Here is a 24,425-nt window from a genome sequence, read left to right as displayed (position 1 = left end):
TTCCTTGCCTTCTGTCTCTATTTCTATTTCTAAGTCCACAAGTGATGCTCTATCCCACAGTCCCATTCCAATTGGAAATAAGCATAGTCCAGTTCCTATTTCTAAGTCCACAAGTGATGTTCTCTCCCACCGTAGTACTTGAAACCTTGTTCCTCTTCCTACTGAAAAGTTCGTTGTTGGTTGACAAATCTATATGGTCAAGGTTGGTCCTGACAGTAAGATTGATTATCTTAAGGCTTGTTTGATAGTAAAAGGTTATACACAGATATTTGGCTTGGATTACAATGACACTTTCTCCCTTGTAGCCAAAATGAAGTTTGTTTGGCTACTCCTGTCTATGGCAGCTATTCGTCACTGGCCTTATTATAAGTTTAATATAAAAAATGTTTTCCTTCATGGTGATCTTGTAAAAGAAGTATATATGGAGGTCTCTTGGAATAGTTGCTCAAGGGGAATCTTCAAGACTTGTTTGTCATCTCTAGAAATCATTTTATGGTCTCAAACAATCTCCAAGGGCATGTTTGGTAGATCTAGCACAGTAGTTCAACAGTTTGGCATGACTTGAAGTGAAGTTGATCACTCAATTTTTTTATCGCCATTCAATCTCATGTTGTATATACTTAATTGTGTATGTAGATGACATTATCATTAGAAGAAGTGATCACTATGACATTGATCAGGTAAAGCATCATCTCTGTCAGCACTTTCAAACAAAAGATCTTAGTAAACTTTGATACTTCTAGGGAATTGACATGGCACAATCCAAGAGTGGTGGTATGATTTTCCAAAGGAAGTATGCAATGGATATCCTAGAGGAAATAGGATTGATGGGGGTCAAACTTGTTGATACTCTTACCAATCTTAATACCAAACTTATGTCAAGCAATGTAATCAATGGTGGATGGCAGGTCATGGCAAACAGCCAAAAAATTACCATAAAATTATGGCGGATGTCATGGTTGCTTATATATATAAAACACTACAATATATAGAAAAACACTATAGGTCCCAGTTTTTTGGGCTATATGTAAAAAAGGATAATACTATAGCTGGAAAATGATGGAAAAGAAACACAGCCTTTGGAGAAGATGCAGTCTAAGTGAGAAATAGAGTGCTATTTGAAGAAGAAAACAAAGCACCAGAAGAAGAAAAATAGATGCAGATAGAGTGACAAATAGAACACTGTTTGAAGCAGAAAAACAGGGCACAGAGAAGCAAAATGGAAAATAGATGCCAAAAAACAGGCCCCTCCACTCACAGTCCCTAGAAAACAGCCAGAAAGAATGTCTTCTCTGGCGAACATGGTTAAGGAAAAGTTGGCTTCAAAGAGAAAGCAGAAAAACAAAGCAAGAGAGAGAATAGGTTTAGTACCATGTAGAAGGATGCTGCCTGAGAAGGAAAAAATTTTAAGTGGGACAGAAGTCCTTTTGCCCTTAAAAGAGGCTCAACACTGTAGCAAGGCCATAGTCGAACTTTTTGGCCCCTTTCCATCACACTTTAAAACGAGCACCCACACTGAAAATTTGTCTGGGCACAACCTCTACGATGGGAAAACACTCCTTAACAGCAAGTGTTTAGCGGCGGCGCAATAGCAGCACTATTGAGACATATGCTTTGGGATTCTTAGGTCACTTTGGATTGGATCACCTTAGAGGCCCATTTTGATTTTTTCCTCAAAAACTAACATTTTTGGCCATAGCTGCCATCATCATAAATCCGCCATTTTTTGGCATGGTTGTGGCAGTTTGGGTGAAAAATGCCATGATACCGCTATGGCCATTATTTGACAACATTGCTGCCATGTCAAGGGGAGCCACTTTTAGATTTGGAAAGGTATAGAAAGTTGAAAAATTAAACTATTTGACAATTACTTGCCTAGGCATCTTTTTTGCAATTAGCGTGGTAAGTCAGATCCTTAACACCCCTTCCCCTCCACTGCCCCTCCTTACCTATATTAGGGTGATAAGAAAATTGAGAAAACCACATCAGAAAAGCTAACCATTGTAGTTGGAGTGTCCAAGGCCATATAAACCCTACATTTGAATCTTATACTTCCAATGTAAAACTCAAGTCTCATACCTTACTCTTCCTCTCCATTTGAATCTTTTTTATGCCCTAGAGCTCAACAAACTAGCTGTGCACTAGCCCTTTTGACTAATTCTAGGCAAACACCTCACCCGCATTGCCCATTTGCAGCTGGTAGACATAGCAAAAGGCTTTGATACCAATTTATACGAATCTTAAAAGAACCACACAACCAAAGTTAGTCGTTGTAGTTGAAGAGCTCAAGACCTTATAAACTTGATACAAATTGGTTTAGATATTGAATAAATATTGTCTTTATTAATAGAAAGTCTAGTACAATCCAAGTATTGGAGAGACCCGGTTCCCTCCCAATGCTCTCAATTCCCATGACATTTCCCCCCATATCCTCTTTAGGCAGCATGGCCAATTAACTAACATATTGTAATCACTAATGGATGACTAACTACGAATTACCTAACATAGGGTTTTCTTTCAGCAAATACAAATACGAGATGAAAAGAGAGAATCTAAAATGAAAATCCTTACTTGTAGAAGACTATAAAGATATTGTTATTATATAACAAAAATTTTTGTTTTAGCTATGGCTTATTATCATCATAGTTTAGGGATTAGGTTAGTTAATGATTCAACCTTGGCTACTATTTCATCACCTGCTCCAGATCCCTCTGCCTTAGATCATCAGCCCATTACTTTTCAAAAAGTTAAACAATCCACTCTTAATGTTCAGCCCATTGCTTTCCAAAAAGTTAAACAATCCACTCTTAATGTTCATCCCATTTATAATTTTTTATCTTACCATCATTTGTCCTCTTCCTACTATGTTTCTACACTTTCTTCTATCACCATTCCTAAATAGGTTCAGGAAGTGTATCCCATCTAGGTAGCAATAGTTGACAAGCAATGATTGATGAAATGTAAGCTTTCAAATCTAACTATACTTGGGAACTTGTTCAACCACGTTCTGAAAATTTGTGTTAGTTGTAGGTAGATGTGGATCTATAATGTCAAAATTGGTTCTAATGAATGGATGAATAAATTTAAAGCTTGCCCTAGTGTATGGTGCTGATTATAGTGATACTTTCTCTCCAATCATAATTAGACATTGGCACTTGATTTAGTTAGACATTAAGAATGGATTTCAACATGGTGAGTTAGAAGAGGAAATTTACATGGAGCAACCATCAAGGTTTGTTGTCAAGGGGAGCAAGATCTTGTTTGCAAATTGCATAGTTCTTTGAATGGGATAAAACAATCTCCTCAAACTTGGTTTGAGTGATTTAGCAAAGTAATTCAACAATTTGGAATGCTCAACTGTAAAACGCGTCACTATATTTTCTTTAAACATTTATGTTAAACAAATACATTTATCCAATAGTTTATGTTGATGATATTATGATTACAGTAGATAACCAAGAAGGCATTAAAGCTCTACAACACTTATTCTAGCAAATTCAAACTAAGGATTTAGCTCCCTTGTCTTATTTCTCGAAGGTTTTACCCTTATCCAGACCCAAGAAGATGCCAAAGACTAGTGAGAACTAAATTATCTTACCATGACAAGACTAAATATATAATTTCTAGCTAGTGTTATAACTTAGTTCTTTAATTCTTGACATGATAATCATTGGCATGTTGTTATTTGGATTCTTAGGTACATCAAAGAATCTCTTGGAAAGGGACTTGTTTATATTGATAGCAGTCATATTAATATTGTTGGACACTCAAATGCTCATTGGGCAGCATATTCGTGTGATGGATGATCCACTTTAAGATACTATTTTTATAGATGGTAACCTCATTTCATGGAAAAGTATAAAGCAAAATGCTGTTGGCAAGTCAAGTGCAGTGACTGAATATGGAGGTATGGCTCATGTCTCACACTGCTTTTGAGCTTTGGTGGTTGAAGCATTTACTCAGGAGTTGCACTTTTCTAAGGCTGACCCTAGCCCCTATGGAGCTAGTCTACCTTATACCTCTCCTCCAACCCAATGTTTCATAAGAGGACTAAGTATATAGAAGTTGATTGATCTCATTAGATAAAATATTTCTTCTAAAATCATTAAAATTTCATCGATTATTCCAAGGAGCAGCTTGATAACATTTTCACTAAATCTTTACAGGTCCTAGAATACTTTATATATGTAACAAGCTAGATGGATATGACATATATCCTTCAACTTAAAGGGAAGTGTTAAAATGTCATTATTAATAATTAGGTAACAACAATATGTGTAATCAAAACAATTTAGGGATTAGGTTAATTAGTTGGTTAGTTTGTGTTTATCAGTTTGTTGTTCTCATGTACTATAAACCATCTTTAAGTCCAAGAATTATTTCTAACTAAAGACAAGGTTCTCTACATCCCATGGTACAAGTGGATAATACAAGAGTATATGCACAAGTTAATCATACAGATATATGCACTAAAAAATAATTAGTAGAAATGAATGAGATAGTTATAATTTGAACATAATAAGAAAAGTTATCCTTTCAATCAAGTATAACATCAACACATTTATCCTCTGCTTACAACAATAGTAATAATTAAGTCTTGTTTCACTAGAAGAAGTTGGCTACACAAATCATATAACACCATTGAACTCAATCAAAAACAAAATTCTCTGAAATATTATTTACCATTAGATCCTTTATAATAATTCCCTCCAAAGTTATTATGCGTCTTCATCTACTTCTCATCAGGCTAAAAGTCATGTCATCCACTCTTTACTAGTGACTTTAGTAGTCTTCTTTGCCCATGTTCAAACGACCTGAAACATTTTTTGATACCATCTTTTTTCCAATAAGTGCTACTTCAATATTCCCTCATATTCAATCACTTATCATATCCATTCCCATGTGACCACTCATTCATTTCAGCATTCTCATTTTCTACAACTCTACTCTTTTCTTGTCTTAACCTTTTAAAACTCAATTCACCACCATATATGATAGCGTATCGTATAGAAATACAATAAAATTTCCTGTCCTTTAAGCTTAATTATTACTTTATGATAATAAATAACTCTCAACATCATTTTTCATTTTAATCACCTAACCTTTTTTTTTTATGACTAAGATTTTCATTAATTTTTTTTTTATTTTATAGAATCAATCTCAAAATATTTGAACTTGGAAACATATGATATTATATCATCTCCAATTTTAACTTGCAACACAAAATCATCATATTGTTTCTTACTAAAATTGCAATATATATACTCTATATTTTACTTTTATCCAAGAAAAAATCCTTAGATTCCAAAATTTAGCTTCAAAGCTCAAATTTAGAGTTAAATTTTTTTTTATTTATCAACTAAGACTACGTGATCTGCAAAAGGCATGCATTTGGAAAAAAAAATTGTATGTCATTGGTAAGTATATCTATGACCATAATAGTCAATCCCAAATAACAGCGTGGAGCAATCAATCCCAAAAACGCTATAGAGGGATAGCCGATAGCGGAATCACTGTTATTTTGAAGACAATCAAAACAGAGAAGGAAAGTAGATCAAAGATTGTTCAGTCACCAAAAAAATCGTTAATGCAAATGGTCTCACTGGAAAATATCTCACTGTCATAAAAAAAAGTCTACATCTCGTCAAAAATGGCTTAGGTTACACTAGAGATGAAGAAGGGAACTGGAAAATGTCTTTGTTCATGTTAGAAATAAGTTGGGTTTCACCGGAGATAAAGACGATGACCGGATCTTGGCTGAAAATGATGACTTGAACCAAAAAGTAACGTTGGAGATGGAGGGTGAAGAAGCAAGAGAATGAGAAAACAAAGATAGAGGTAGGATTCCAACTTTCAAGAATATAAAAAGAAGGCAAAATTTGCCTTTTCATCCCTGTTTGACATATAAAAAAGGGGTGAAATCCCAAGATTACTCCCCTTAAAAAGCATTCCGACCTTCAGAAAGGAAGTGCAAACTTGCCCTTTTGCCCTAGGATGAAATAGGGGCCGCTATTAACAGCTATGGATCTGGCATCACGAAACGTTTTTTCTGTCACGACCATCATAGCTGTATTCGCGGCCTTTCACAATGCAATAGCACCACCACAAGGATAGATGCTAACTTTCCTTTACTACCCTCAAAATGAAGGAATTTTAGGTTTTTTAAAGGGTAAAAAAGGCTTTTAATCTTTTAGAAATAAGCTGATCTTTCGTATTTGCTCTTATGATGTCACAGTCTTTAGGCTTTTTAAGGGTAAAATTGTCTTCTCAGTTTTCAGACCTAACCTGACTTTTCCCTGCATTTTTCTCCTTCCTTTCTCTCTTTGACACCCCTTCCTCTCATCTCTATTGCTGTGTTGCTTTGCAATTGGAGACACATGACAAAACCCCACTTTTTCTACACTCTTTTTCTTCTCCCCTTCTCTGTTTGACACTCACTCCTCTTGATCTCTGTCTATGTTTTGCTTTGCATCAATCTCCAATCCAGCAGAGTCACTCATCTTGGATGACTTCTCTAGCAAAACCCACTTCCTTTCTTCTCACTATTCTATGATTCTACAGTCCTGCCTTTGTTATGTTCTCCCAGAAAATCCACTTTATTTCTTTTCTTTATGTTTTTTGTTGATAATTATTCATATGCTATTTATGCATATTTTTTTAGCATTATCTACATATGTATATATTTTATATTGAGACCGACTATGGGACCGGAGGTGGGGTTGCATTTATCCTTTGCTTAAACATACAAATCAGAGAGTGAGTATATGAGCTTGAAAGAGAGAGAGAGGTATGCTTGCTTGTATGTGCATGCTCTTATGAAGATATCATAGTGCAAGAACAGTGGTTGAAAACCATGACTGTTTTGCAATCACTAGATGGCACAGAAAAATAAGCTAAAAAAGGATATGAAATAAAATTGAATCTAGAACTACACTTTCAATAATTAGTATACATACACAGTCCAAAATCTCTCCATTCTCGTCAGATACAATAATCCTATGATGATTGCAATCAGAAAAGAAGAGGCGCTTAGCACTTTCATCTGCAGAGACGCAACCTGTAAAATAGAAAAAGAAGAATTGTAATATCAAATTAGTTTCAATCAAGATAGACCAGAAACATGAAAGTAAGTTATCGCTAAACTCTTTCTAGTTATTATGTATTATAAATCTTGTGATTTAGTTTCTAAACCCAAATGATATTTTAAGTCTTCAAGACTATTAAGAGAAAAACCCAATTGCAGCCCTACTCCCAATGTAGAAGCAGAACAACAAATTAGGAAAATGACACAGCAATAACTCCCATGGATATTTGAGAGATCAGGAAACTCTCCCACAACTGAATTATGATTATTCCCTCCCCTCTCTCTTTCCCACCCAATTATTTATATTGCCCCTTCTATTTATAATTCTGTAACTAACTGCCATAGGGCTTATCTATCAATATCCCATTAAGAAAAGCATTTGAATGGCCATGGCAATAAAAATTGTATAGAATTAAGAGAGGGGATTGAGGAAAATTGGGTGCTAATCAGTAAGTATATGATGGAAATGTTTAAGTTATAGTGATGAGTTTGCTAGAAAAGAAAGGGATAAGTTAATGGGCACAAACAAAATGTCCAAAATATGGAGGATATATTCAAGAAAGAAGAAAAGTAAGGGTAAATGTGTAACTCATTGCATTAGTTAAAGTGGAATGAGATAGGAAGGATGGCAGAGGGGAATGAGAATGTGTTTGTTTCATTTCTTTATGAGAACAAAAATTCTCTTTATAAGTAGGAGCCTTAGGCTCTGGTAGTGATTGCAACCACTGTCACTAGCTGATATTAAATAATACATCACATTTTCTCTGATTTCTATCAGTATAATATTACTAAGTGCTGTATTAACAAGAAGACGAATCAGCTCAAAACTTAGAGCACTAATCAGCTTTGAATCAGTAACAGCTGATGTGACAAACTAATAAAAAAATTGTGTGGATGGTTACAAACCTTTTTGTTTTTTATAGCCAAGGATGAAAGCAGAAAGTTCAACTTTGAGGAGGATGAAGTAATGTTCAAAGCAGAAACAAGATACAACAATGAACATAAAAAATTGATGCAATAAAGCTGACATCCATTAGAATAACAGAGAATAGAAACATATAGATAATCATGACACATAACAAGTTTTCAGGCAAAGAGCACCCTCAAAGATGGAGCATTCAGCTCCAACCAAATGCATGAAAGAATTGCACAAAGAAACAAAACAGTGAAGATAGTGGCGATGTTATCCAATATCCAATGATTGCCACCATTTTCAAAGCTATCATACTATATTTGGAGTAGACCAACTCCATCAAAATATTTATTCTCTGGGTTTCAAACTACGTAAAAAAAATGTCTACCAATCACACAGAGAAGTTGCAACAGCTAACCATCTGCAATAACCATGGATACGATGTGACACAAATATGATACAATACAGAGATAGGGACACAATAAATTTAAAAAATTATAGGACACGACACAGCTATAATGCAATACATAAAATTAGTCAAAAAAAACAATATAGAAACACAAATATTAAAGCAAAAGATAATTTAAATTTTAGCACAAGTCATTTTAGACATGATAAAATAATATCATTTATAGATTTATTATAATATTCTAATTTATTGATATAAAGTTCAAAAAAATTTTATAAAAAATTACAAAATATAAGTAGAAGTGTCTATTAAGTTCTAACATAAATATGTATCCAACATGATACAACACAGAAACGGCTACTGTTTTGAAGTATCCATGCTTCCTAGTGCTGTATGGCCAACTCATCTAAATCAGATGGTCTTTAGACTCTCTACTCTTTATGGTAAGTGTAGGGAATAGGAGACATTTTCCTAAGGTACCAAGTTCAAATGCTGGTAAGAGGTGAAGCCCATTTAAACAGATAGAATTTTGGTCAAGCAGCACAATGTATGCATTCCTGCTTTCACGACACCATTATGCTTCAGATAAACAAACAGTTTTTATTCCCTAGTATAACATTAGATTCACTCCACAACAATTGGTGACAAACTGATTAAGACATTTTACAGTGATATACATGCATATTCTAATTAACAATGTGTTACAAACTGAATCCAACAATGAAGAAATTAAGATGAATAATGAAAAAGATGTGAGGAATATATTGAATTTGTATAATTGAAAGGATAAAATATTAGCAGGAATACAATTGCTACTACCTAGAGCCTGAATCCTATAGAGAGCTACTGCTCTCTATCCATAACTAACCAACAAATATTCCTCGATACCCTCTCACTACACCCCCTCCCCCTATAAGGAAAGATGCATCACGTCATAACTAACTCTTCCTACCGCCTTCTCTCTTTGCCAGCTCATTACTCATTCCTTCATTTCTCCTCTTATAAACCCTCCAGATTATGGGCCTCTTATATGGTTGCTGGATCATAATTCCTTCCTGACTATTTTGGGCCGCAACACAATGTAGTATTTGAAAGGAAACATAAAGTATCAGGGATTTCATTTCATTTATTAACCCTATTCTCAAGAAACTGTCTGCCAACTCTACTAGGAGATGGAAGAAATACGAAAAAGCCATTAATTAACCTTTTTGTTACCTGGGTAATATAGAAGTAAATTCTGAGCTGGAGAAAAAATATATTGATCCTTAGTGATCCCATCTTGCTTCCAAGATGTAGATCTCAATATATTGCGCAGCTTAGAATCACCACTTGGTTGCACCTGTAACTCCCGAACAGCTACATTTGAGACCAAGGTTAAAAATTGTAAACATGCATACAAAATTACAAAAATATGAAATATAGTCAAATAACACATTGTCTATAATGTTATGCATAGAAAATGCACCATTACCTTTGCATAGAATTTCAAGACCTGTGTCCTCATGATAAATTACTGGGCTGCTGAAGTCTTTAAATAATATGTAGCATGCACCTTTCTCTATCTATACACATAAAAAACAAACTGTTGTAAATAAAATGTACATGTCAACATGAAATATATATTTGTAAACAAAAAGTAAAAATAAGGCAGTTCGTCAGTAAGTATACATGACAACTGACAAGAGCCAAATGAACTCACCTAGAAGCTTAAGTTTTTAGATGAAGGTTCATGACTAGTTTATATCTAACATGCCCCACTAAAGTTAGGACATTATGGGCTTGGAGCATGGACAATACACAGACCCACTCTACCTTGTGCCAAAATTCAACTTTTTTTTCAGAAGAACAGGGGGGCATGGATCCAATGAGCACTTGGTCATAGAAGCCCCCCATAATTTAAGGACAAACAGTCCAAAAGCTTAAGAACCCATCTGCTTGTGTTGTTTATATTTTAAAAAAACTTTAGATGAAACCATTAAGAAGGATTTAGAAGTCAATGGTATGTATATGGACAAGTCTTACCATAGAACATTATGTCATTTGATCCATGTACCTGACTTCACCTAGCGTGAAAAGACTTTATTGTTGTTGCTGTAGTACATTTCTCATAAGCTACAATGAGTAGTTTCTGAAGCATACCTTTAAAACAAAGCTATTTTAGATTTTTTTAAGTTCAAAACACCCTAGCTTATATGTGAGGGCTTATTATTAGTTGTGTATCTAAAGCCCGTTTGTTTCATCAGCTTATTTCATTAAAGAAAATACTTTATTGTTGTTGCTTTAGTGCATTTCTCATAAGCTACATGAGTAGTTTCTGAAGAATACCTTTAAAACAAAGTTATTTAGGTTTTCTTAAAGTTTAAAACACCCTAGCTTATATGTGAGGGTTTATTATTAGTTGTGTATCTAAAGCCATTTGTTTCATCAACTTCTTTCATTGAAAAAAAATACTTTATTTTAAAAAAACCACTTTAAAAAAATTTAGTTTTGCTTGTTTAAGCTTTGAAAAAATTAATATCTGATAAAAAAATTATTTTAAGAAGCTACTGAAAAAATTACAACTACCTTTAAAATTATAAAAAAAATTATTATTGTAACCAAACAAAAAATAGCTTATGCAATTATGCTATATATAAAAGCTCGAAAAGTATAAAATTATAAATCACTTGTTTTAAAAGCTTAAACAAAAGGGTCCCTAATCTAACAAAAACTATGAAACCAAAAACTCTATTTTGAAACACCAAGAAGTGTTCTCAAAGTAATAGCAGCAGCAACTTACACTTCAAGGAACAATAAGACTGGATGGGAACATTAATTCTTTTTCAATTCCATATATAATTTTATTTACATAACTTTGACAATTACAGTAATGCAGTAATCAACTCAAAAATTGTACAGACAATTTAGATTTCAGAATAGTTAAACAAAATTATCTTAGATCACATAGTTGTACTTAAGAATAAGGTATTTGGTTTTTTCCTTGCAACATACTAATCAATCACTATATATTAAGCCTGTTGGAGTCAATCTACAGAAATTCATTCCATCACTGTCAAGCATTCAACCATCATTCCTTAATCACTATGTACTTTTAGCACATGAATTAAATATTCTAGTTTTGGAAGTTCACACACCCACGCTGAAGTTTGAACCCATCAGTCCATGCGCTGGTACCCATGCATTAAAGGCTTAGGGTATTTATGTGACATAGCTTCTTAGGAATTTAACTAAAATGAAATTGCTTATTTTCATTTTAGGTATAAAACATTCTAGTTTTCACATAAGAACTATGTTGAAATGCTTTTTACTTTGACATGAAAGGTATATCATTTAATTAAAACAATCACAACCTTAACATTTAGTTTATGACTCCAGCTGCAAAGACAAATTATAGTACTGCCACGACAAATCATTGATATGTTGTAACATGCTACACACCTACAAGTATACAGCTTTAATGAGGGCTGAGATAGAATTCGAAGAAGAAATCTCCCATATCTGATAAAAGATTGCAGTGACGTAAACAACCACTACTTGCCTGATGTTGTTGGCTAATATGGTTACTAATTAGAAATTGGGGCTAGGGATATTTTAGCAAACAATTAAACAAACAACATTTACTATGGTAAAAATATTCGTCTTCGTATACATCAAACTTCAACGCATTTCAGAAGCTAAACAAGGGATTTTACCTCACCTGGGGAAATGTCTGCTGAGTCATCAAAATGGGGAATGTGATATTTTCTGTCAACAGGAAGTGGATTAGGTGCATTTGATCAGCCGAAGAGTGAGTTGCTTTTAAACTCATAATAGTAATATGAGGGAACCTGCAGCCAAATATATTTAATTATTATGAAAAAATATATCCCAACCTGTATGGCTATATCAAATCTGGGAGGAGAGGAACTAATATTTTTTGTATACCTCTTTTGAATTGTCTTCAATTTTTCAAACACAATGCCAGAGTCAAAAATCTTTGCAGCAAGAACTAAAAATACTCCATCAGCTCCAAAAAGTTGATCATTTTTGTCAGATCTATTTAACCAATAATGATTTGTGCCTGCGGTTTTAAATGAAGGAATGACTTAACAGGAAAAAAGTGGAGAGGATGATCAATTAACTTATTGAATCTTAAACTCCGTAACAAGTGTATCTTAGAATTGGACCCATGTATTTATAACACAAAATACAGTGCTCACAATTCAAAACTAAATAGTACAACTGCGCAAATAATTATTTCAATCAACTGTAAAGTAAAAAATTTGCAAGTCATAGAAGTCACAAGAAGAATGTCCTCAGACAGAATTCCGATGTCAATGTCAATGCATGCAGGGAAGCAAGAGGTTTAAAAATAAAATGAAGCAAAACAAAGTTGTTGATCAAAACAGAAAAATGGTTTAGAATATAGATCAGATTACTAACACTTAAAACAATTGAAGAAGATGAACAGTAGTAGACTATAATAATAAATAGTTATACCTTCAAACTCATCCAGTGAAGCTTTAATGAAAGACAAAAGATCTATCTCATTGGCAGGTTCATGGGATACATCAGCCACAGCTGAGATCCTGAATAAGACTGTCAATCAGAAGTCAGGAAACCTAACAAAGCTAGAAAACATTAAACGATGACACTTCAAAAGTAACATTGATAACTGAAAGCTGACTCTGAAATTTATTCAGTTTTGCTAAGCTATCAGCTACAAAAACTTCGAAAGAAACACAAAATCACCACACACCAGATACCCTGTAGGAGAAACTTGAAGCTTAAAAATCAAAAGTAATTACATGTGTTCACAAAACCCTCTTGCTTGGGTCCAATTAGCAATCGGCTTCGGAGCAGAAAGAATTCGCATTATAGGCAAAGCCAATAAGTCCAAAGTTTTGCCATATTGCTGGCAGCGATTGCCTAGAGACAAAAGGGAGAGGTGTCATAAAATAAAAAACATTAAAAACATATTGAGGAGTTCTAAAACACCAAGCTGTACTCATCAAACTTCAGAATTATAAATAAACATAAGAACAAACCAAGACAAAAAGCAGAATAATCAAAAGTCACATTGCACTTTCACAATTCTAAAAAATAAGAAAACAAAATCTTCTCTGGGGAAGCAGGAAGGGGAGGATGTAAAGGAAAAACACCAAGGAAACATCAACTACCTGCTAAATTATATATACAGCCACAGTAACATCTGTAATTTTGGACTGATACATAAAGAGTTTCTCTTTTGCATTTTGTCCAAAATAATAACGGTCTATTTATGGATTCCTCTAATGCATAAACATGAAATGGATTTCAAAATAAGATCGCTTTCATTATATAAAGAAAAATAATATTTGTTTGGTATCAAAATACAACACATAAGTGAACAAAATTGAGAAAGTAAAAAAAAAAAAGTACTCGTAACAATAGAAAAATTGAAAGTTATATTCTGTGATTTCTAAAGCAATGTTTCTTTGAAATGTCACATGGTATTGGAATGAAAATAATTTCTTGCACTAGAATCTACACGATAAATTAATAAAAAAAAATTACTCCTATTTATTTAATTTAACACCAACAGGAAAAATTGAAATGAAAAGATAAAAAGTGGTTTAACACGAGTGGGAGTGAAAAAGGTAAAACAAAAATAAGAGTGAAGATTTTTCTTTGGATTTCAGAGCAACCAAAAGAGAGTGCTTGTGAATGAAGTGCAGAGTGGGAAACACACACCTGCGGGGACAAGTGGGGATAGAAACTTCGAGAAATCCTTCATGCGGCGATGATACCTTAGAGCCATCTCTCTCTCACACTCTGCGGTTTGAGGCTTTTTCTATTTGGTCAAGATGTTTGAGGTTTTAGTGTGGGTTTTGTGTTCATATTTCAGACACCGAACAAATAATAGGTTAGGCTTAGCGGAGGGCTGGCAATTCAGCGGGTTTGGATCAAACCCGATCCATATTGATCAGTCCCAAATGTAAGATCGTGTAAATCTGGATCGACCCGAAGTTCTTTTCAGGGAGGTCTCCATTGCCAAACGACGTCGCTACCTGTCCTGACTAGTGACTAGGCATATACATATTGATCAGTCCCAAACGAAGTTTGTCTTTTTGACCAAAATGAGTATAAAATAATAACGAATTTTTAAAATAGTGTAAATCTAAATATCGAAATAAATGAATTGAACAATAAATGTATTACAAGCTACATAGTTACCAGTAAATATGTCACGCACATATTTTTTAATTAAAATAAAAAAGTAAATCACTTTTAAATATGAAATAATTTTAAATAATTTTTATCAATTTAATCTTTATTTTTATTTATATATATAAAAATAAATAAGTTTTAAGAGAAAGTTTATCTTCATAATTAGTGCAATTAATATATTTATATATTTTTTTATAAAATTAACATATTAACGTATTTATTATTGTAAAGTTTAAGATTGTTTTCAATTTTAATATTAATAGTTTAATTAAAAAAAATTTATTAGAAATTGATAAATGGTATCTAATTAATGAGAAATATTGGAATAAATAAATAAAAATTAAGGAGTTTATATATTTGAAAGGTCATACAATAATAGAATGAATAATAATAATAATAATTAATATTAAATTAGTGTGATTAATATATTTACTCATTTTTTGTAACTTTAATATTAACATATTAATATTAATGTATTTATTTTTGTAAAGTTTAAGGCAATTTTGAATTTTAATATTAATAATTTACTTTAAATTTTATTATTAAAAACTGATAATTGGTATTTGACTAATAAGGATTAAAAAATTAATTAAAATTTAGAAAAAAATTAAAAGAGAATAATAATTTTATTTAAGTCATCTATTATTAAAATAATTTTTTAAATAGAATTCTATATGTTAAACAAATTAAATACAACAATGTCATCATAAAAATTGTAAATATGTGATATTTAATATTGATAAGGTTTAAATATATTTTTACTACCTCTAAATAGGATTTATTTTGAATTACTACCTATAAATGTTATCTAACTAAATTTTTTTTCAATTTTGCACCTGACGTTAATCTTCGTCAGTTAAATGGTGACATAACTCACAGTTTGTCAGATCATCCTCAATCTCTCTCCTCCACCTCACCCTTAGTTTTACAGGTCACGAATCCACATAAAAAAAATGAAATATAACTTGCACGTTGCATTTTGGGGAATGAGGAAAAAAGGGCCAAATCAAGAATCTTATTCCAAGAAGAAGAAGAAAACTAAGAAGAAAAATACGCAGAAGGCGAACACGAAGGGAGGAAGAAGAATCATAAAAGAAAGAAGAAAGTTAAGGTCCTTTTTCGTTGGTTGTCGTTGTCCATTTCGGTCTAAGTTTCTGCTCTTCATCTTCACGAAATGAGTAGTGTGGGTGGTTCTTCATACTCATCTTCTGTACGAGCTGTTGTAACTTGCAAATGTAAGAAGCTCGCTATAATTTTGACCTTATAGAGTAAGAAAAATCTTGGTAGAAAGTTTTAGAGATGTTCTAGTTAGAATGTAAGTTTAACTGGTTGTATTTGGGAATGGATTTGTGTTTCCGTAATTACAAATTTGTTTGTATTTAATTTGCAAGAATCTAATTCTTGCAATTATTTTGTTGGATTAAAGAGCATGTAGATAGAGACAATAAGTTTGTTATCTCAAGACAAATCTGCACAATTCAAGAGTTGAAGGCAAAGATTAGTGATTTAATAGAGGTTGAAAAAGCAGTTGAGGAGAAAATGTCAAAAAGCAAAGAAAAGATAATGAGACTTCAAAAAGAATGTCATGATCTCCATCAACAACTTGCATTATTGAACCTTAAAATATCCCACAAGAAGAACAAGATTGTTGTTGAGAGGAATAGGGTGAAAAGTTTAGGATGTTTACTTATTATACTTTAGTTTTTCATTACCATTGTGAGCATTATAGTAGTAATGAATGTTGTTAGTAGGAAAGTTTTAAAGGATGACAGTTTATAATTCAATGTAATGAAAGTTGCTTTAAATATGGTTGAATGAATTCAATGACATAAGAATTGATGTTAGCCACACTATTCACTCTGTCATGATCTCCATCAACAACTTGCATTATTTACTCTATTGAATTTGATTGTATTCACTCTAAAAACTGATTTTGATTTAACATAACAATTAATAACTGAATGTACATGTTAGTTAATTTATTAACTACCTCTATAATTTTAGTATTTCAAAACAGAACTTGTATTTTTAAATTGATTATGATTTACTACCTCCATAAATAAACATTTTCATATTAATACCTTCAATATATAATTGAATATAATTACTGCTTTATATTTTATATTCTTGTTATGAGTAACAGATTAGAAAGGTGTGAAAATAAGACTCAAACATACAAAAAAAAGTAGTCCCAAAACGTGCACATGCATGTTGCACATTGTTTATATTTAATTGTTATCAAAAGGTACACCTTATGGTCCATAAAAGATTCTCATTCACATGCTTCACAATTAAAATAAAGACATTGTTTAAAATATTATGCAGTAACATTACTCCCAATACAAAATAACTTTAAACACTTTTCTCTCTCAAAAATGGTTCCTAAAAAATATTGTTTCCCTTTCAATTCACATCATTTGTCTGTCTCCCTTGTCTACCCCTGCTGTTGCACTTGCCTCCAAACTTGGTTGACTTGCTAAAGGTGGTAGAGTTGGCCCTTGATTAGCTGGTCCTTCACTATAACAATGTCTTTAGTTTCAGGCCACATGTCTTCCCTATTGGTGGTTGAAATTTTGTGTACATAACACATCATATAAGTATCCTGAGAATAATAATTATCAACATAGTTCATGAAGTCCAATTTTTTGAATTGCAAGGCATCCACAACATTGTAATAATTGGTTTATCCCTAACAATCAAAATTGTGCTGTTAAATGCTTCACTAAGATTATTCATTAATAAATCACATTTTGAGTAACATGAAAATTTATGCTTACACCATGCTTTTCTATCCAACAACACAGAATTCTCACCCCCAACGACAACATCTCCATCCCCAACACCAGCATTCTCCCCTCTAACACCAGTATTCCAACCCGCAACTCCAGCCACACCAGCAACACTAGCACCAACAACAACCCTTTTTTTAGTTTGAGCATTACTTTGAAGCACACTTAGTAAGTCACCTTTAGGGGTGGACATTTCAATAGATTATTCTTCCCCAAAAATCCAAACAACCTTTACACGAACAGGTACTTTCTCAGGCTCATGAACACTGTGAGCAACATGTTCCTCCTTAGTCTCAACATCTTCATTCACTTTATTTGTAACTATCTTCTTCCGACTGTGTTTTCATCGCTCAAATTATGGAACGTGTATCAAATCCATCATCTATATCACCAGTCTTATCCTTCTCACTATCATTTAAATGAACTTTTAGAGATTCCTCCTCTCTACTGGCAAAATTGTTCTCAACAACATCTTCGTTACTTACTTCACAAACAACTCTCTGTAACCTAAGTCTTCTTTTACAATCCCAAGTGCTTCAAAATATGACTACCTATTCATATCAATGTTCTTTACAAGAACTGCCTCTTTGTCCTCAACATAGTGCATCACGGGGTCCAACTCAAAATGACTCTCACATCACCATTTAACTAATGGAAGTTAACGTCAGGTGCAAAATTAAAAAAAAAATAGTTAGATATTAAAATAAAAAAAATTATAGGTAGTAATTTGAAATAAGTTCTATTTAGAGTTAGTAAAAGTATATTTAAACCTTAATATTGTACAATTCATAGATGCAGGAAAGTTAATTGTTAAGCAAAAATTGATGAATATTTACAAATTTAAATTTTGACTCATCTTAATTTGATAGAATTTATTTTTAAAGTGAAATAACTTGATTTGATTTTGAATTGATAGACTTTTTTATTTTTAAAAATGCATTTTTTATATTTAAAATATAAATTTTTATTAATATTAAATAATTTACTAAAAATGATAAACAAGTACTTGTGTCTTTTGCTAAAAATAGTATATTATTTATTAATTAATCTCTAGAAAATATTTATTTATTTTTTTATAAAATTATTTTAAGAATATCATATGCTTTATAAATATTTTTAAAGTCATAAAATTATTTAAATAAAATTTACCTTGTCGAAAAAATAAATAAATACAGCACTCTCAATATATAAATACTTAATATTGTAAAATTCATAAATATAGAAAAGTAACTCGTAAACTTAGTAAAAAATTAATAAATATTTATAAATTTAAATTTTATCTCATCTTAATTTGATATAATTTTTTATTTTTTAAATATAATTTTTAATTAATTTTAAATAAAATAATTTAATAAAAAACACATGTGACTCAATGGTTGCATCAATTAAGCACAAAATCAGAACCAGAGATATACACGGGCAAGTACATGCCGTGTACCTGAGAGTGTAACTCATTGGTTGCATCAATCAAGCACAAAATCAGAACCAGAGATATACACGGGCAAGTACATGTCCATGTATATGAGTGTGTATCTAGCTGGTCGCATCAATTGAAGTACATCATCTAAACTAGAGATGTACACGGTCAAAGTACATGAGCGTGTACTTCCTAGAAAAGCTGTGAAGAGTAATTTTTAGAGACCAGAGATGTACATAATCGTGTACATGGGGCGTGTACTTTTAACTTATGTCAAAATTAAACTTCTGCGACAAGATAAGCCATGGGACCACTGATATAAAAGAAAACTTGGCACAAAAATCGAGGGGACGCTGTTTTTGGGAAAGAAAGAGTCAGTGACGGTTGGAGAAGGGAATCAAGCTCTTTAATTTCTTTCTTTTGTAATTGTAGTTTTCTACATGTTTAGATTATAATTTTCCTTTAAGTATCTAGATATAATGAATCCTATGTGACTAAACCTTCTAGAATTCTTCTTAATGCTATTTCATATTTTCTTCTCTGGGGTTTAATTGAGTAGTATCAATTGTCTCCTATCTTGTTTTCTTGTATGATTTTGAGTAAAAATCTTGCATGAAATTAACATTGCTCAATTAAAAGGACTTAAATGTATTTCTAGAGATAGAAAGACGTAAGTTTTCTGTATTAGGAATAACCCTAATTATGGAATTCATAATAAACTTAATGCAACCTAGGGGTATTAATTAAGGAAGAGATTCTGATTGATCAACCGAGAGTTAGGAATCATTATCCTTGAGAAATGTGTTGGTTTAATTCAGAAATTCCTGCAGTGATAAGGGATTAGAACTAAGTAGTTGAAGGAGAATTCCAGTTATTTGGACATTTAGGAGGATTTACAATTTAGATACTCACTTATTTCTCTTAAATACACTTAGTCATACTTTTCTAGGTTTTTATTTTCATAGAAATCCGTTTCTTTTAATTTGTTATTTTCTTAGTTCAGCAATTTTATCAACATAATCTCTTGCTCATATTCATTAACAATTGGGTAATCAAGGAAACAATTCTTAGTAACAGTCTATGTAGATATAACACTTGATACTCTATTTTTTGTAATATTACTCTGACAATGGGTGAACTTGCCCAGTAATCGATTTTTACACACCACTAACATTTGCATATGATGCAACAAGTTTGATAACATTATATAAAACTCATCACAATCACTAAATACATGAATAGTTGTTATATTTGCCTTGAATACCTTTTGGCATGACACTTTATAACCATACAAACTAACAATTATTTCTTAAATTAAAGTGATGTTGATCGATGGTTCTTGACTTACCATCCCTTCAAAAAGTATAAAAAATTAGCTTTATGAAAAATTTTAAATTAATATGGTGAGTACATATTAGACAAAGAAAACATGTTAAAATAAAAGCTCAAGTTACACATACCTAATATGCAAGAATAAATAAAATTTAAGTCCAATTTATTATGATCTCACAACAATATAGCGTTCACATAATTATGTTTGTCACCACATTTATTCATAACTTATATATTTGATCTTCTAAATAGATGTGCTCTTACTTATGAGAGGCAACCACCAACAAAATTTCACGTATAGAGTAGTTGCCCTCACTTCATTGACACTAAAGGTTTGATGTATCTTTTTGAATATTATTTAATCACTATTTAAACTGCATTTTTAGATTCAAATTTAAATTCAACATATTATTTATTACATATTTCTCATGCATTGTTTAAATTTGATTCTAAATATTACACTTGGTGATCAAGATTATCCCAATTAATTCATTCACAAATGTATAATACTCTTCTCCTTTAATATGAATACACTACATAATAATCTCAATTTTATACAAACTTCAACATTTTAATAACTTATGTATTAATTTATCTTATTGTTGGACAATCACTTGTTAAATTTGGTGACCAAATAATTGAATCAAAACCACTTTAAATATTAGTGTCATATTCATTATCATTAGGAATTTCATCCCATCAAAATCATCATTGCTACTTTTGAAAATATCCTATATATTATAATGTGAACAATGCAATTTTTATTTAAAAAAATCTAAATTTTGATAGTACAAAAAGGAAATAGAAACAAAGGATTTTAAAGAAAAAAACTATCTTAATAAAATAGAAAATTTTTAGAATTAACTCTTAAAAAGAAAATAAAATATTACAAATAATCAAACTCTTAAATTGATGTTACTTTATACATAAAAAGAAAATTTTTCAAATTTTTAGTATTTTATGAAAATTCTAGCAATAAAAGGGGAGAGGAACCATGAGAAAAGGGTTCAAGAGGTGGAGAGTGGAAAGGAGGAGATTATTTTCTGAAAATTTAGAAAAAAAAAAAAAAAAAGAGGGTTAGTGAAAAGTAGGAAAAACAATAAGCAAGCAAAGGGTTTCAAAAGTCCAAGTAAGTTTCATCATGTAATTTTTTTTAAATGTTTGCTTCTTGACATATTCCTAGTAGCAGCATATTATACATCCATTCAACTTCATATTTTTATTTATTTTTTAATTACAAAATCATTGTCGACCACCACCAACGGCCACCGTGTCCCTGTTGGAGCTCCGTTTCTGACAACCATACCTCTTCATCATAAAAAAAAATAAAAATCCATACTTCAACCATTCTTTCGCTTTTTTCTCTTCCAAACCACCATTTTTAACCTTTCTTTTAAAAAAAAAATTATTATTACTCCCTTCTCCATCACTCTTATCTTCTCCAAGTCATTACCTTCCACCATCCAACCTTTTTTCTTTCTTCTCCAAATCATCATTTACTATAAAAACACTTACACTATCTATTTTTTATTTTTTTTCTCCATCTCATATATAAATTCATTATTGAAATAAAGGTTTTTGTCATCTTTACTTCAAATCTTCACCACTTTCTTCCCTTGAGAAATGTTATTTCATTTTCTAAAAACTCTAAAGTTCCAATATGAAATTCTAGAAAAATTTTGCAATTATATATATATTACCAGTTTGTGACCCAATTCAAAATTTGACTTTTATTTTTTAGCTCAGTTAGATAGCACAATTTAGATGTTAACTTTTGTTGACTTTTTTTTTTGCCCGGTCGAATGGCCCAATTTTTTGTTTGACTTTTTGGTTGACTTTTTTTGGGCTAGTTTTTATTTTTATTGACTTTTTGCTTTTTTTGTTTTTACTTTTATTTAGTTATTGCTTGCATCTAAATTATTTATTTATGTCTTTATTTATAGCATTATTATTGTTTGTTGTGTTGTACAATTTCATCATGTTAGTAAAATTTGATTTTTTGTTCATGTTTTATCTTTTATCTCATAATTTGTGAATTATATATTTTTATTTTATTTTACTTTTTATATGATGATTTCAATTTGTAATATTAATGTGTAGTTTTTCTAACACCATGTGCTATAATTGATAATGCCTATGTTACCTAAATTTTGTGTAATATAAACTTATAATATGTTATCTTTAATTAATTGGGTAATTATCTTAATAATCAACTAAGAGACATTTCTCTCTTTAATTACTAATTGGTTAACTTAAATCAAAGTTATTTTCATTAATACAACGATTTATAATGTAATGTGTAGAAACTCTATCTTTATGCATTATAAATTGTCAAAACTAAAGTGTATCAATGTTATCTTAAGTTTTACACAACATCAATATATTAAAAATTTTATCCAATTTTTAAAATTAATCAATTATTATTATTATTATTATTATTATTATTATTATTATTATTATTATTATTATTATTATTATTATTATTATCTAGAATATTTTCATTATATTAATGTAATGATTTTATACACTTTAAAGCGTTAAGATTTGTGTATAACAACATTACCTTAGGTCCTATGCAATATAAATTTATCAAATAAAGTTATAATCTTTTTATTAAGTAACTAATTTCTTTAATCAATTTAAATATATTTATTATTTTTATTAAATAGAATTAATTTCATATATTAGTTTTTTTAAATCATATTTCAAATTTTAATAAATTAAATAACTAATTATTTCTTTATTTTATTATACAAATTTGTATAATATCGATGTGTGATTTATATTATCTTCGATTGTCCAAAAATTATAAGAGATTTATGTATAGTTCATACTATCTTAAATTCTCTTTCAACATTATCATAAGTTAAATATAAATTCAAATATCTCATTTACAAATAATTTTTTTTAATAATTTGCAATATAATTGTGTGATCTTCCTTAACCTTCCATATTGTTTTTCGTAAGATACATGTATAACCACGCTATCTTTTATCCTAAATATTATAATCTTTTGAAAATAATTTTAATTTCAAAATAAACTTAATTTTAATCAACTAACTTCATAATTTTTAGATAGAATTAGGTGACGTTGAATTCCTCATTGCACTTCATAGGAGCGAAAATCAGACCCGTCAAGTCAAAATATTTTTTTCTCTTTTAAGATACCAATTAACATTTTAATAAATAATTTTTCTTCTTCTAAAATAAAAAAAAATAAAAATAATTCTTATTTATGGGTTAAATAAATATTTTTCAAGATTAAAATGAATTTGCACAGTTAATTTAAGGTAACTGTTTTTAAACGGACGTTATAGGTACTAATACCTTTCATATACGTAAATAACTTATGCATTCATTTTTTGTTTCAAAGACCATATTATTTTAAAAGTCTTTTCGATGTTTTCTTAAAATAAATTTTAGTGACGACTCCTCTAATTTTTTAGAAGACATTTTTTCTATTTTTAAAATATGTTTTTCTTAATACGTTTTCGCCGTATTGACTTGGTTGTGCGACATATAATAAGAAATATTATCATATGATAAATTAAATTCTCCAATTTCTTTCTATTTCATTTGTTAAATTGCTTTAAACAATCATAGCAAAACTATCAACTAAATTAATGTCAACATATAATTCAAACATTGTAATTAATGATTATTGTTCAAAAATACTTATCATGCTTGGACCTCATTTCACAATAGTATATCATGAATCTACTCATCATACTTGAAACAATTTGATAAATGAAATTTAATTTTAAAGAAATTTTCTCTTAAGTTCTTCATAACTAATATCATGTTTTATTTATAATAATTTTTGATTTCCTTCAAACATTAAACCTTCTATTCTCTAACAAAATTTATCATTTGAATACACAATTATAATAATCTGAATCATTAAAAAATAAATAAATTAATTAACTAACAATAGTTATAATATATCTTAACTAAATACAAGTAAATAAACATCCTACTAACACTATAAATATACATACATAACAATAAATAACTTCTTAAATTGCAAAATAATAACATATAAGCATGTTCATAAAATAGTTAACAATACAGAATAACAACTATAAATTTAAAAATGTTTTCTATGAAAGCAAATGCATACCACAAATAAGAGGAGGATTTAAATACAAAATAGTTGTCAATGATGAAACCTTGCCACACAATTAGATGTTGCTTCGTGTTGCATATGATTATGTGACACATATCATAATAACTTAACTTGTAAGAACATGACACATGTTCATTGCTCAGAGAGTGACACATGTCAAACTTGC

The 24,425-nt window shown here is 30.6% G+C and overlaps 1 protein-coding gene across 1 annotated transcript in view; it reads right to left on the bottom strand.

The window, feature by feature from the left end:
• Positions 1-14,213, bottom strand: part of LOC113868757 — a 28,601-nt gene extending 14,388 nt beyond the window's left edge. Inside the window, 8 exon segments of the mRNA XM_027504629.1 lie at positions 6,957-7,057; positions 9,622-9,762; positions 9,878-9,968; positions 12,104-12,241; positions 12,243-12,466; positions 12,886-12,974; positions 13,194-13,314; positions 14,119-14,213. Of these exon segments, the coding sequence (XP_027360430.1) occupies positions 6,957-7,057; positions 9,622-9,762; positions 9,878-9,968; positions 12,104-12,241; positions 12,243-12,466; positions 12,886-12,974; positions 13,194-13,314; positions 14,119-14,185 (972 nt within the window). The 5' untranslated portion in view covers positions 14,186-14,213.
• Positions 14,214-24,425: the final 10,212 nt, after the last annotated feature.

The sequence above is a fragment of the Abrus precatorius genome, unplaced genomic scaffold, assembly GCF_003935025.1.
Source record: "Abrus precatorius isolate BTA unplaced genomic scaffold, Abrus_2018 Scaffold10, whole genome shotgun sequence".
Lineage (NCBI taxonomy): Eukaryota > Viridiplantae > Streptophyta > Magnoliopsida > Fabales > Fabaceae > Abrus > Abrus precatorius.
Note: the sequence above shows the minus strand (reverse complement) of the source record. Positions and strands in the feature narration are given on the sequence as shown.